At 31.4% G+C, this 13,669-nt stretch overlaps 1 protein-coding gene across 1 annotated transcript; it reads left to right on the top strand.

The window, feature by feature from the left end:
• The first annotated feature begins 12,139 nt into the window (after positions 1-12,139).
• On the top strand, positions 12,140-13,669 carry LOC110687677 (alkane hydroxylase MAH1-like). The gene has a single exon (XM_021864304.1). It carries the CDS (start codon positions 12,140-12,142, stop codon positions 13,667-13,669), a length of 1,530 nt encoding a protein of 509 aa, XP_021719996.1.

Here is a 13,669-nt window from a genome sequence, read left to right as displayed (position 1 = left end):
TTCTTATCTTCATTATTAATTGACGTATAAATATTAAATAGACGTACTTGGTTCACAATAATTTATTGTGAGTCACTAATATTAGGAACACTATGATCGTTTTATTAATAAAAAAATGTCATTTTGTTATCACAATAGGTTAATTCATAAGAGAATAATTTATATTAATAAAATTTTTAATAATAAAGGTTACTGTATTAAAATTAGGGTCACTATATTCAATATAACACCGTAAATCAAATTCACAATAATATTAAAGGTCACACAAGTTTTAATAAAGGTTACTATATTAAAATTAAGGTCACTATGTTTATAATACAGTCAGTTGCGCGTACATGGAGCTCAGGTCTGCAATAATATTATTGTGAACTAGATCCACACAAGTTTAGCTATTAATTGACATGCGTTGTCTTTTTATATTGTTCACAAACTCTAATTTAATTAAATTTTTGTGATTACATAGCGTTTTTTCTCTTTTCAAAATTGATTTATATATAGATATAATAGTTAATTGAAATCTTGTTAAAATTGCCTCGATGTAAATTTTCATAATATCAACTTTTTATAATTATAATTTATTAATATTTAGAGATATTAAAAAAGATACGTGGCAACATTTTAGAAATTTTGATTTTTAATGCCACAAAAAACACGACACTAAAAAACTAGGGTTGACCGTGTGAGCATAACAGGGTTCCTCAAAATGGGAACCGAAACCTGTTGGACGAGTTCCTGGAAATTGGGAACCGGAACCGGAACGTACAGGTTCCGGTTCCGATTTAGGGTACCCTATCTTGTAATATAAATACTAACTTTTTTTAGATTTTTTTAATAAGATATCTGGTTGGTCACTAATTTTTAATGTTTACAACTCGCAAAATAAACAAACTAAGGCCCTATTCTTTTGAGTTGCTCTGCTCTGCTTTGCAGTGTGTGGAAGCCCTGTCCTGCACTGCTCTACTAATCTCTGCTCTGCTCTGCCCAAAAGCTCAAAAGAACAGGCCCTAATAGTAGTTGTCTAACAAATTTAAATCGTATATTTATAATTATTTATTATTTAAAAAATAAGTTATTGGTGTATAATTATTTAAAATTAAGTGATACTTTTAACAGGTTACAGGGTACCCTAAAGGTTCCGGTTTCAAAAAATTGAGAACTTGAACTGAAACCTGTTGCAATAAGTTCTCAATTTTACTACCCGGAACCGGAACCTCTTTTATAGGTTCTGGTTCCAGAACCTGCGGTTCCTAACAGATTCCAATTCCGATTTACGGTACCCTAATTTTTTGCTCACCCCTATAAAAAACAAAAACTTTTACAAAGTATTGTACGCCACAAAAAGGTCAAAAAAATGGATTTTACACCACTTAATGGATTCCGTCCAAGAATCCATTTAGTGGGGTCCACAATGTTGGCCATATGTTGCCATATCATTGGTTTTAAAAAAATACAGAAATATTTTAAAACCCTATAACTAATGTAGCCACCCCACCACCACCACTGACACCTCTTCCCCACCCAACCTAGTTGACCACCGTTGACTACCCCACCTCTAGCACACCCCCCCTCCCCATCCTACTTACCGAAAATTATTTTGAAAATATAAGTTCGTATGAATTGAATTGGAGAAGATCCCACAATATTGTGTTTTTTTCAATTTTGATCAATAAAAATTTACGGTCAAAGTTGATGAACTTTGGCTCCAAATGTAAAAATAGAGCAATTCTCAAATTTACTCTTTTAGTTTTTAAACCATATTTTCTTTTTAATTTGACAACTAAACTGTTAAAAAATACTTTCTCTATTTTCTTTTAAATGCAACTAACACACCTTCTTGCATGCACTTTGAGAAAGAGATTAAGTTATGTAACGGGAAAAATTAATTAAATAATTTATACACGTAGTACTTAAGCCTTCTCTAATTTTGATGTCGAAATTATTTTAATAAAATAGCTCGTTTACCTACTCTAATAAACTTTTTATAAACCGTACCAAAAAGTGTGTTGTATTTAAAAGAAAACAGTAATTTATTCGTAACTTAATGTGTGTCACAATCATGGCCACACGTTAGACAAACCAAATCAATAGTCGCACTACTTCTCTCCTTTGTTTTGTTTTACTTATTTGAGTAGTATTTTGCAACAAAATGGGCTCCCAACTAATTAATAATTGCCCCCTTGTTGGGATGCTTTCAGCACTTCTCATAAATGATCTGACAATACATGATGAAATCTAAGTTAGATTTTGGCGGGGTCCTCATTATCCACGCAATAAATCGCTTGAAACCAGAAATTTGGGGAAGGAAACACAAACCTTTCGAAACAAAACAAGCAAAGTTAAAACCACTAAGCAAGAACTAGATAAAATGCAAATAAAAGTATGACCTAAGTATGCAACTAATGTATATTACTACTAAACTACTCCCTCCGTTTTTAAATACTTGCTCCATTTCTCCATGTACGGAGTTTTAGGAGAAATTGGAGAAAGTAATAAAATATGGAGTTAGTGGAGTAGGCGGAAGAATAAAAAATTGTAAAAAGCAAAAGTGGTGGAGAGAATTGGAGGAGAGAGAATATAAAATTAATAAAATATGATTTATGTTGGGTCCCCTAGGTGAGAGAAATGAATTAAATATTATAAAATTTTTCTAAATTAGATGACACTTTTTTTATCATGCTTGTCAATGCAAAAGTTTAATCGAATATAGCTTTAATTAATTATGTTATTGTAAAAATAAAATACTAAAAATTGAATTTTAATTAAGTATACATTGAAATGAATCTATCCCACATGACTATGTTTATTTGTACTTATAAATCACAAATGTCAGTAAAAATAAAGTTAATGAATAGTGTCAAAAGTCAAAACGTGTCATCTAATTTGGAACGAAAGAAGTATTTTCTAATATTTTTATTCCTCTATATTTTTTTAAGCTATCAAAACAATTAAAATTGTATTGTCCACGAATTTCAACTTCTCCCATTTTTTAGGTTAACCAAACAAACACATATTACTGATCATGTAATTTATTCCCCTACGATTTTATAATAAATATCCTACTTTATAGGTTGCCGATATTATTGTAATTTGATTCCATATTTGTGGAATCACTTATCCATGTACCGACAAAAATATACTTCCTTCGTTTCAAATTAGCTGACACGTTTCTTTTATTATGTTTGTCAATGAGAAAATTCAATCAAAAATATTTTTCATTATACTATTGTAAAAATTACTAAAATTTGAATTTTAATCACATGGGAACGTAAAGATTTAACATACAAGATTCCACAAGACTATATGTTTTCATATCTATACTAGGTAATTCACAAATAATGTGTAGTCAAAATAAAATTTAAAAATAGAGTCAAAAATTAAAATGTGTCAACTAATTTGAAACGGAGAAAGTATGAAATATACCAATAATTTCTCTAATTTATTATCCCTCTCAGTTTCCAAATGTTACTAATTAAGGTTTTATTTTTTAATTTTTTTTTTGTTTTGTAAAATACGGAGTAGTTTATAACATAAATCATACTATTTTTACTCCTAAAAATATGCAAATACTTTTAATTTTAAAAAATAAGTTCAAATTAAAAAAAAAAAAAAAAAGCTCTGACACACTTTATCATTTTATGTGTAGTTTTATAAAAATTATATATTAATAAAATACATATTATTACAAATCTATCAAGATCCCCATTTGATATATTTTTTTCTTTACTAATTATCATATATCGAAGGTCAATTTTTTGTCAAATTAGACAATTAAATCAGATTAGATTAAATAAGAAAAAATAAGGTAAACTAAACAATTAAGCCCTTAATTCCCAAGTAATCCAAACAAAAAACTAAAATTTATAATACATACTAAATTTACATTTGTTATATTTTTTTTTTGTTTATATTGGGAAGAAATCTATTTAATATTTTTCCAAGATAATTTATGGTGACACTATATCCTTTGAACTTAAAAGTTATTTTATTAGCTTAGATCTGTATAGTTTTGTCATCTACTAGAAATAAATCATTGCATTAACTAGGCATACCCTCAAAAATAAAAAATTTATCATTAATTGAACAAACCAATTTGTTTTTCTCTAAACTGTATTTCTCCTTATTATATACGTAGTATAAATTTTTTTAAAAAGATAAATTGTATAACATGAATTACATAACATTTCCTAAACCAAATATTTTATAAAAATAATAGAAAACAATTACAAATCCATATTGAGTAAATTTTGATTTTTTTTATATATGTATTGATTTCAAATCCGAGCATGGCTTGTGATTACCTAGTAATCATACAATGGTATCCACTAGTGTATGATTTGAGGATGTTACATTTGATATAGTAATTCATAGCACAAGTTATTGAGGATGTCCCACTAATGTACGTATTTGGTTTAGGATGGAAATGTTATGTAATTCATGTTATACAGTTTAGACATTATTGTCATCATGTCCACCTTACAACAAATACGTACATTAGTGGTACGTGGTATATTATTATTATTATTATTATTATTATTATTATTATTATTATTATTATTATCGTTATCGTTATCACTATCACTATCACTATCATTATTATTATTATTATTTTTAAATTTTTTTACTCTTTTTATAACATTTGAAAATGTGTTAAATAATATAAAATATTAATTATTACCATTAAATATTAGTTATTATTATCAATTAATATTATATATTAATTCTTATTATTATTATTTTTATAAATGATTAATTATTATTATTATTAAATATTAATTATTATTATCTATAAATATTAGTTATTATTAATAAATAATAATTATTTTTATTTTTATTTTTATTAAATTTTAATTATTATTATTAATTATTAGTTTTAAGCAGAGCAGGGCAGAGCACATTTCAGCAGAGCAGAGTAGAGCAGATTCAGCAAAGCAGCTTTAAAGAACAGGACCTTAATTTATGTGGGCAATGAAGATTATTATTATGTGATTCTTATTGGTAGATTGTAGTTGATAGAGAATATCCATATGGATATTCTCATCCTAAGTTTTTTTTTTTTTTTTTTTTTGGAAGGGAAGATCAATTCATTAATAAGAAGCCATACGGCACTTACAAAAGAGATCAAAAACGATAAATATAATGAAAATTGAATCAAATAACAATTCTAATTCTGTAGAACTACGATCGCGAGTGAGATTTGACATTGATGAATACCTTCGTCTCTTGAATCGCTGTCCTCTGCAACTTTCGTCTACAAGGTGGCCTTGCGATTTTTGATAGTTTTTGAATTGAACAAAACCTGATTCAATTAATTGTAGTTGTTGATCTGACAACTGATTCAACGCTGCACGAACCACCACAAAAAAATTAGAACTTACGATGACAAAAGAGAAATCATCTACACCAATCAAGACCATCGTAAGGATGGGATCTATTATTATAAGCAATTAAAAAGGGATTTTGGGGCTTACCACTGATCAAGGAATAGCCCCTACCAATAATCACAATGGAGATCAAGGAGAGAAGGATGAAGGAGGAAAAAGGGAGAATGATAAAGATTGAAGGAAAACCCTAAAAAAACTGGAAATACCCTAGCAAAAAACTAGGAAAAACACCCTCTCAAGGAGAAACCTAGAGAGAAAACCCTATTCTCATCCTAGGTTTAGGATATATTTTGTATGAGAATATCTTTACGATATCTTTACATATCTTGTTAGTTACCTAATATGATTAGGACTTTCATTGTAACCCTATAAATATTGATCAATGGAAATCACTCTAATTAAAGAGATTTATAATATCTTACATGGTATCACAGCTTAGGTTAGATCTTGGGATTGTTTAGATCTAAAAAATTTTCTTCCCCTGTCGACATAGGTGACATTATTTACAGAAATTTTAACAAAATTTGGTGATTATGTTCAATTATCAAAATTAAGTTGTCATGCACATTGAATAGAAAATGACATTACAATCCACCATTGCCGGCATTGAATGAGCATGAATGATAAATTACTCCATTAGGAGTGAAGAAGTACAAACAAGCGTGGAAAGCCCTGGCCTTGACAAAATGACAACTTTAATTACTCCGTATTTCAGGATTATTTGAAAGTGAGAAGAAATGGGTAAAGGATTCTCTCCCTAAGAACGTGAAGTTGGCAGAGATTTGATCATGTAATCATATAGTCACAAGATGAAGGCTATTTATGCCAACTTTCGCCTAAGGGCGACATAAGGCTGGGACGACCGACGGCTAGACAAAGAATGATAAATGGATTGTAAACTAAGTAAAGCAAATAACAAGCTATTTTGATGACGCAGAAAACCCAAATAATGTGGGAAAAACTGCGGGTGAGAGCAATACCACCGATTCACTATGAATATGTTGATTACAAAGAGCTTTAGTGCGTAAGAATAAGTATTGAATGCGTAAGTGAGCTTAGCTTGTGTCTATTGAATACAAGTGATTATATAATTATAGCAACAAAATTAATCTCCTAACCCTAGCTTCTCTAGCCGTTGGAGATAACGCCCACCTCATAACTGACATTGATCACACACACACAAAAAAAAAAAAAAAAAAAAAAAAAAAAAATTGACCTTATTCTATTTTACGTTCTCTCTCGTGAGTAATTAAGATTTATGTGGGGCAAATAGTTTTCCTCTAATTAATACTCCGTACTCCGAATATCTCTTTCTTAACTTAAAGTTCTATACTACCGTAGTTCTATTCAAGTAGAGCACAACCCAATTTTTTTTTTTAGACCCCTTACTTTAAAGATCATTGGCGGTCACTGACTATTATTACTGTATGTCGGTTCGGTTAATTTTTCACTTCTCTATTCATACTCACAAATATGCTTATTGCTTATAGATGAGCCACACATTTGAACACTTCCAAACAACATAAAGCTAAGCCGACCCAGGTTTATAGCCTTTGAAATTGGTAACACGGTACACTGAAATTATGCAACCTCAGACGAAAGATGAATATTTATATGATGAAATACTGAAATTAACTCATGAAAGTTTCGGATTGTATTTCGTCATTGTCGCATTTGTTTTAATAAAAATGAAAATGTTTATAAATCAGGTTTTTGTGTAGTCTCAGATTACTGATTAGTGTTAACTTTATTAAATTGAAAAATAATCGCAAGAGACTCAGGTATTAGATATAAATTTCATAATTGACATTGATCATACACACACAAAAAAAAAGAATTAAAAAAAAAAAAAGAATACTTCGTATAAACCCAAAAAAAATAAAATTGAATTGGATGAAAAAAACGCAAGAGAGATCAAGTGGTAGTACATGTTTACAAGAATTCATCAATTGATATGAGAATAATCTATTAATCTATACTACAAGCAAATTCTTCCATGACACTTGTCATTACCTTGTATAAAATTTTCCCGCCTTTTTCGATTTTTTGTTTTTTTTGCAAACTCTTTAAGTAAATTATTTATACCTTAATGATATTATTTTTCCTATTTGACAATCATATTCCATATATACCCAAATAAAATATTTTAGAATATCTTTTATATACTTTATATTTTGTAATATTATTGTCAAAAATATTTAACAATCGTGCATTGCACGGGAAATATATATATATATATATATATATATATATATATATATATATATATATATATATATATATATCTCACACTGGGTAATTGAAAATTGATAAATTTCAAATTAAGGGAACCGCGGACACTGAAAATAATACTCGTATGAAACTCCTTTATAAAAAATTCTACAAAAATGATTTTACCACCACTTAACAGATTTCGTCCAAGAATCCGTTAAGTCCACGATGCCACATGTCGCTTTGTGATTAGCAAAAAGAATTTTAAAAAAAAACCTTAAACTACCTAGCCACCCCAGCCCCACCACCGCCACCCTAATCTCCGCCACCACCCAGCGCGGCCGCCTCATTTTGCCCCACCGTCGGCCGACACACCCCTTCCCCTAGCCTAAACCCGCACCCCCAAAATCCTCCCCTTCCCTTTCCCCCAGCCCTTAATCGTCCCAACACCACCAAATCACAGCCCTCCTTTCCCAAAATACGGCCATGATTTCGGCCACTAATGGTCGAAATCGGTCGGTTTAGGCCACTGAACCCAAAAACTGGCCAATTTCGGCCATTAGTGGCCAATTTCGTGGTCGTTTAGGATTTAGGGTTTCATTTTGGATGGTTTACGGGTATGGGAATGGGTTCCAGTGGTAGGGGCTCGGGATGGGGGTGGGTTCCGGTGGTCAGGGCTGGGAGGGGGTTGGTTACGGTGGTGGGGACTTAAAGTTGCGCTGGGTAGGGGCAGAGAAAAGAGTGGCGGTGGTGGGGCTGGGGTGGCTCGGTTGTTTTTGGTGTTTTTTTTTTTAATTTTTTTTCTTTTTTGGCCAATCACAAAGCGACACGTGGCATCGTGGACCCCACTTAATGAATTCTTGGACGGAATTTGTTAAGTGGTGGTAAAATCCAATTTTTTAGATTTTGTTTCGTGTTAAAATAAATTTTTTTTGAGGTGTTTAAAACCAATTTCAGCCTTTTTTTAGGCATTAAAATCAAAATTTCCTTGTATTTTTTCCATTTATAATATTTGGCCACATTACAATATGTATAGACAATAATAGGAATATATAACCATAATATTCCTAAATATCTTAACAACCTAAATATATCACAATAGATCTCATATATCTATTCACAAGATATTCTCTACAATATTATCTCATTCTCTCACATGAACTCTCGTGTTTTTCATCCTCTCCTCTCACACGAACTCTCGTGATTAAGGTTTTTTTAATTTCATTTTCTCCTCTCACACAAACTCTCGTGATTAAGGTTTTTTTTTTCATCCTCTCCTCTCACACAAACTTTCGTGATTAAGGTTCTCTCATGCATTCTTCTCCTAGACGTAATCTCGTACTTTTCATCCTCTCCTCTCACGCGAATTCTCTTGTTTAAGGTTTTTTTCATTCTCTCATTTCAAATGAACTCTTCTGTTTAAGATTCTCTCATTCTACCACACGAGAGTACTCTCGTGTTTTATTTTCATCCCAGGATCTTCCTAGCTAGCTAGGCTCTTGATATCATGTTAAATTTAAGTTTCAAGTTATTCTTTGTAATTCTTATTGTATTTTTCCCATTGATAATAATCAGCCACATTACAATATATATAGACAATAGGAATATCTAACCTTAAAATTCCTAAATATCTTAACGACCTAAATCTATCATAATAGCTCACATATATCTTTTCACAAGATATTCTCCGGGATATTATCACAATATACTATCACAATAATATCTGTTATTTCATTCTGTCTCTAATGCTAGACTCCTAGTAATTAGTATTAGGATATCTTTAATAGAAGTCTAGTATTAGAAATCGAAGAAATAAGAAGATTTATTGTGAGATTATGTTGTGATAATATATATTGTAATGTGGCCGGATATTATAAATGGGAAAATAACAATGAGAAAATACTGAGAAATATTTCCCCCAAAATTTAACAATCTCCTTTTTTTGTTAATGAAAATAAACATATTTACAAATGCCAACTAGGATTCTAAGAAATAAAATTAATCCTAAAGTAATCTATCCCTAGAAAGTTGTAATCTTAATCGTATCATATTAAAAAAATTAATTAAAATTTACATGTCAACGCTTGAGAATAAAGGGGAGGTAAGGGAGTCCCCCTACTTCCAAGCAATATAGTTGGTGGAGCTCGAACTCGTGATCTCAAAATCACAAGATGAGTTCCCCACCAACTCCACCAAGCTTGCTTGGTTCAGTGGAGTTTATGAGTTGACACTGTAATTTACATTCGTCTTTGCTAATAATACACAAAGCCAAACACAATAACCTGTACTCAGTAATTTTTTTTTAAATTGTTGTAGTGCGAATATCAAGACTCTTATTTGCCAAAATGCCATGCATTAGATGGTGTTTATGTAGGCAGGAATTCTACTTTAATATGGAGTATAGTTTTAGAGAGAGAGGCTCTGCCCCATCTCTAGAATTCCCCTTCTTTTAAGAATTTCCCTACCGCCCTCCTCTCTTTCGTTTGTCTCTTTCTGCATGATTTTTTACTTTTCCTTCTCATGACAAGGTAGATTTACAGATTATTCTTGCTTTTTAAGCCTCCACCATGAACCATGGTTGCCGCCTCACCTCTTTCTCCCTTCTCTTGGAAGGGTTTATACCAAAATTAATTAGTTCTCCATGGGGTTAGATCTATGTATTTCATGATCTTGCGTGCTTTGGTGTTCTTTCGTGAAATTTCGTCATCATCACCACCGTTGTTTCCTTCGTGTCGGCAATATTTCGATGTTCGCCACCCTTGATTTGTCCGATTTCAAGTCGAACCCCAGACACTTGCCGCTATCTACATGCAACTGCTTCTAGTGCCTTTAGAGCTTGGTCATCATCTCGCCGCCGATCTTGGTCGTGTTTGTCTAACTGTCTGTGATCGTAGATGTGGTGGTTTAGTTTTCCCCTTTTGGTTAACTTATTTAAGAGCCGTTGTATTTAGCTTCCTTGAGAAGTTTCTTTTTAAAAGTAGCAGTTTGTATTTTTCTTTTTTCTTCTAATCTATCAGTCCTTTCTGTGATAGGAAGCCTTTTAGATTCTAATTTAATGATCCTTCCTTGTGATAGGGTGATTATTAGGCCCATGTACCTCACCTTTATTTATTTTTTTAAAATGTAGGGGGAATTCTAGAAAATTTGAATTTTCTCCATATGTTTTGAACAAAAATATGTGTTCACCCTTTATCCCAAAATAATTGATACAATCAAAGTTATCACACAAGTCAATTTTGACCGTAGATTTATATAATTAAATATTCGTAAAAAATATAAAAAAGTTATCTGTATTTTATACTAATACCTCATGCATTTAACATCGTGCATCATGATAAAATTTGTTATTAATTTATCCGTTACAAAAAAAATTGGGGCCAAAGTTACTAGTATATGAATATTGAAAAAAACATAAGACATGTCAATTACGGGGACAGAGTGAATCAGGCCAATTGACTAGATTGGTTAAAAAAAAAAAAGGCCCTTAGCGACAATTTGGTGCAAAAAATAATCTCAGGCAACAATTAAGCCTAATAATACAAAATTTCCAACAAATTATTTGCGATTGCATTCTTTTTCGTGTTTTTTATAAAGAAAAAATATATTTTTCCACCGAAATTTCCAACCCTTTGTAAGGAAATAAAAATTTGACGAAAAAAGGTTTAAATAGTAATTTTCATTTAATTTTCCTACCCATTATAAACAATTTATTTAAAAAAAGGGTTGGAAATAAATTTATGTAATTCAAAATTTAGCAAAATAAAAAGGAGATGACATAATAATTTAAGTTTTAAATAAAAATATAAATTTAAAAAAACAAAAAACAATATTTAATTAGGACTTTTGAATAGTTTGCCCGAAAAAAAACATATTTTTTGGTCTAAATGTTGTCTGAGTTTATTTTTTTACCAAATTGTAGCATAATGTTAACTTTTTTTACCAAATTGTCACCGGAGTGATTTTTTTTACCAAATTGTCATGAAGGGTCTTCTTTTTTACCAATTTGGTCAATTGGCCGAGGGAATCACTATGTATTTAGCTAATTTAACAAACTTAAAACAGAGGTGTTTCTTTTTCCCCTAAAAGTTTTCGTCTATGTTAGGAAAAATAAAATACAAAGTATTAAATGTTGTAACCTACCCAAACAACACATGCAAGTGTCCCACATTGTTAAAAAAAAAGAGAATTAAACACTTTAAAAAGCTAAATAGGTTATAGGCATCATATCAAAATATACATTTATAGGTATAGCCGTATAGGTATAAAAGAAGAGAGACTAGTCCTCCTATTGCTTTACGCTTATAGGTATCATATCAAAATATACATTTATATCTCAATAGGTTTGTGAGATGGACTAACTGTGATAATGCCCTCTATCGGAACTAAAGGGATAAATATCTACCATTTCATATACAAATCAATTTATAAAAGGGAGTAGTATATACAATCTTTTTCTATATAAAGAACTCTTTCACAATATATGAAGCATAAGCCTTTTTAAACTCTCCCACCAAACCTAAGAAAGAACTATAATTTCTTAGCAAACAATGACATACTTGGTTATCTTTACTTTGCTCATTTCCTTAATTATTTTTTGCTACTTTTTCCGGAACAAAAATGGTCTCCCAACTAATTGGCCTCTTGTTGGGATGCTTCCTGCACTCCTCAAAAATTTTCACAGAGTCAGTGACTTTTTCATTGAATTTATTCAGAAATCATCTCAGCTAACGTTTCAATTTAAGGGCTCTTGGTTCAGCAACATGAACTTAATACTTACCGTTGACCCTTCCAACGTTCACCATGTGTTTAGCAAGAGCTTCGGAAATTATGTCAAAGGCCCTAAATTTAACGAAATGTTCGATATTGTTGGAGATGGGATCTTTAACGCGGATTCTAGTTTGTGGCAGTACCATCGAAGATTGGCTCATTCTTTCTTCGGCCATCCCAAATTCAGTTCAATTTTTATGGCGAAAATTTGGGAAGAGGTGGATAGTAGACTCATCCCATTGCTCGATAATGTCTCTAAGCATGGTGTTGAAATCGACTTGCAAGACGTGTTTAAAAGGTTTGCTTATGATAATGTATGTAAAATTCTCATGGACTATGACCCTAAATTTCTCTCACTCGATTTGCCACCTATTCCACTCTCCCAAGCCGTGGTTGATATAGAAGACGTAGTTTTTCGGCGTCATGTTATGCCAACATCTATGTGGAAACTTATAAGATGGTTGGGTGTAGGAGAAGAGAAATACCAAAAAGATTGCCAAATTCTTCACGATTTCATTAACAAGATCATAGCTATGAAGAGAGAAGAAAGGAAATTCGGAAATCCTAAAGAAGAAAGTGAGGTAAAATTTGACAACTTATTGACAAATTATATGAATGATGTAGAAAATCACACAACTCCAATAAATAGTAGTATTGGTGATAATTTTTTAAGGGACTCGATTTTGAATTTTTTCATAGCAGGAGGGGATACAACTAGTGTTGCTTTTTCTTGGTTATTTTATCTTCTTACCAAGAACCCCCTTGTCACTAATAAGATTAGAGAGGAATTAAATGATATAATGGTAGAAAAAGACGATGATAATAACAATGACGATTTTTTAAGGAAGTTTACTAAGCACAAAAATGAGCTGGTATATCTTCATGGAGCAATATGTGACACATTAAGATTATATCCTCCTGTACCATTCAACCACAAGAATTCAGTTGCATCGGACATACTTCCCAGTGGTCATCAAATTAAACCGGATATGCGAATCGTCTTCGACGTGTATGCCCAAGGAAGGACGAAATCAATTTGGGGAGATGATTGTAACGAGTTTAAGCCAGAGAGATGGATAACGGAAAGAGGAACCATTAGGATCGAGCCTTCGAACAAGTTTTTGGCTTTTGGGGCAGGGCCGAGGATTTGTCAAGGAAAGGACATGGCTTTAACCCAAATAAAGATTGTAGTAGCTGCCATAATCCGAAGGTATGATATAGTAGCTGTCCAAGGACATCAAGTTGTTCCTGATATCTCCATTAACCTTCAAATGAAGCATGGTTTTAAGGCTAAATTTGTTCGTCGTTAA

The sequence above is a fragment of the Chenopodium quinoa genome, unplaced genomic scaffold (assembly GCF_001683475.1).
Source record: "Chenopodium quinoa cultivar QQ74 unplaced genomic scaffold, ASM168347v1, whole genome shotgun sequence".
Taxonomy (NCBI): domain Eukaryota; kingdom Viridiplantae; phylum Streptophyta; class Magnoliopsida; order Caryophyllales; family Amaranthaceae; genus Chenopodium; species Chenopodium quinoa.
The sequence above is the reverse complement of the archived record's forward strand: the minus strand, read 5'-3'. Positions and strand labels throughout refer to the sequence as shown.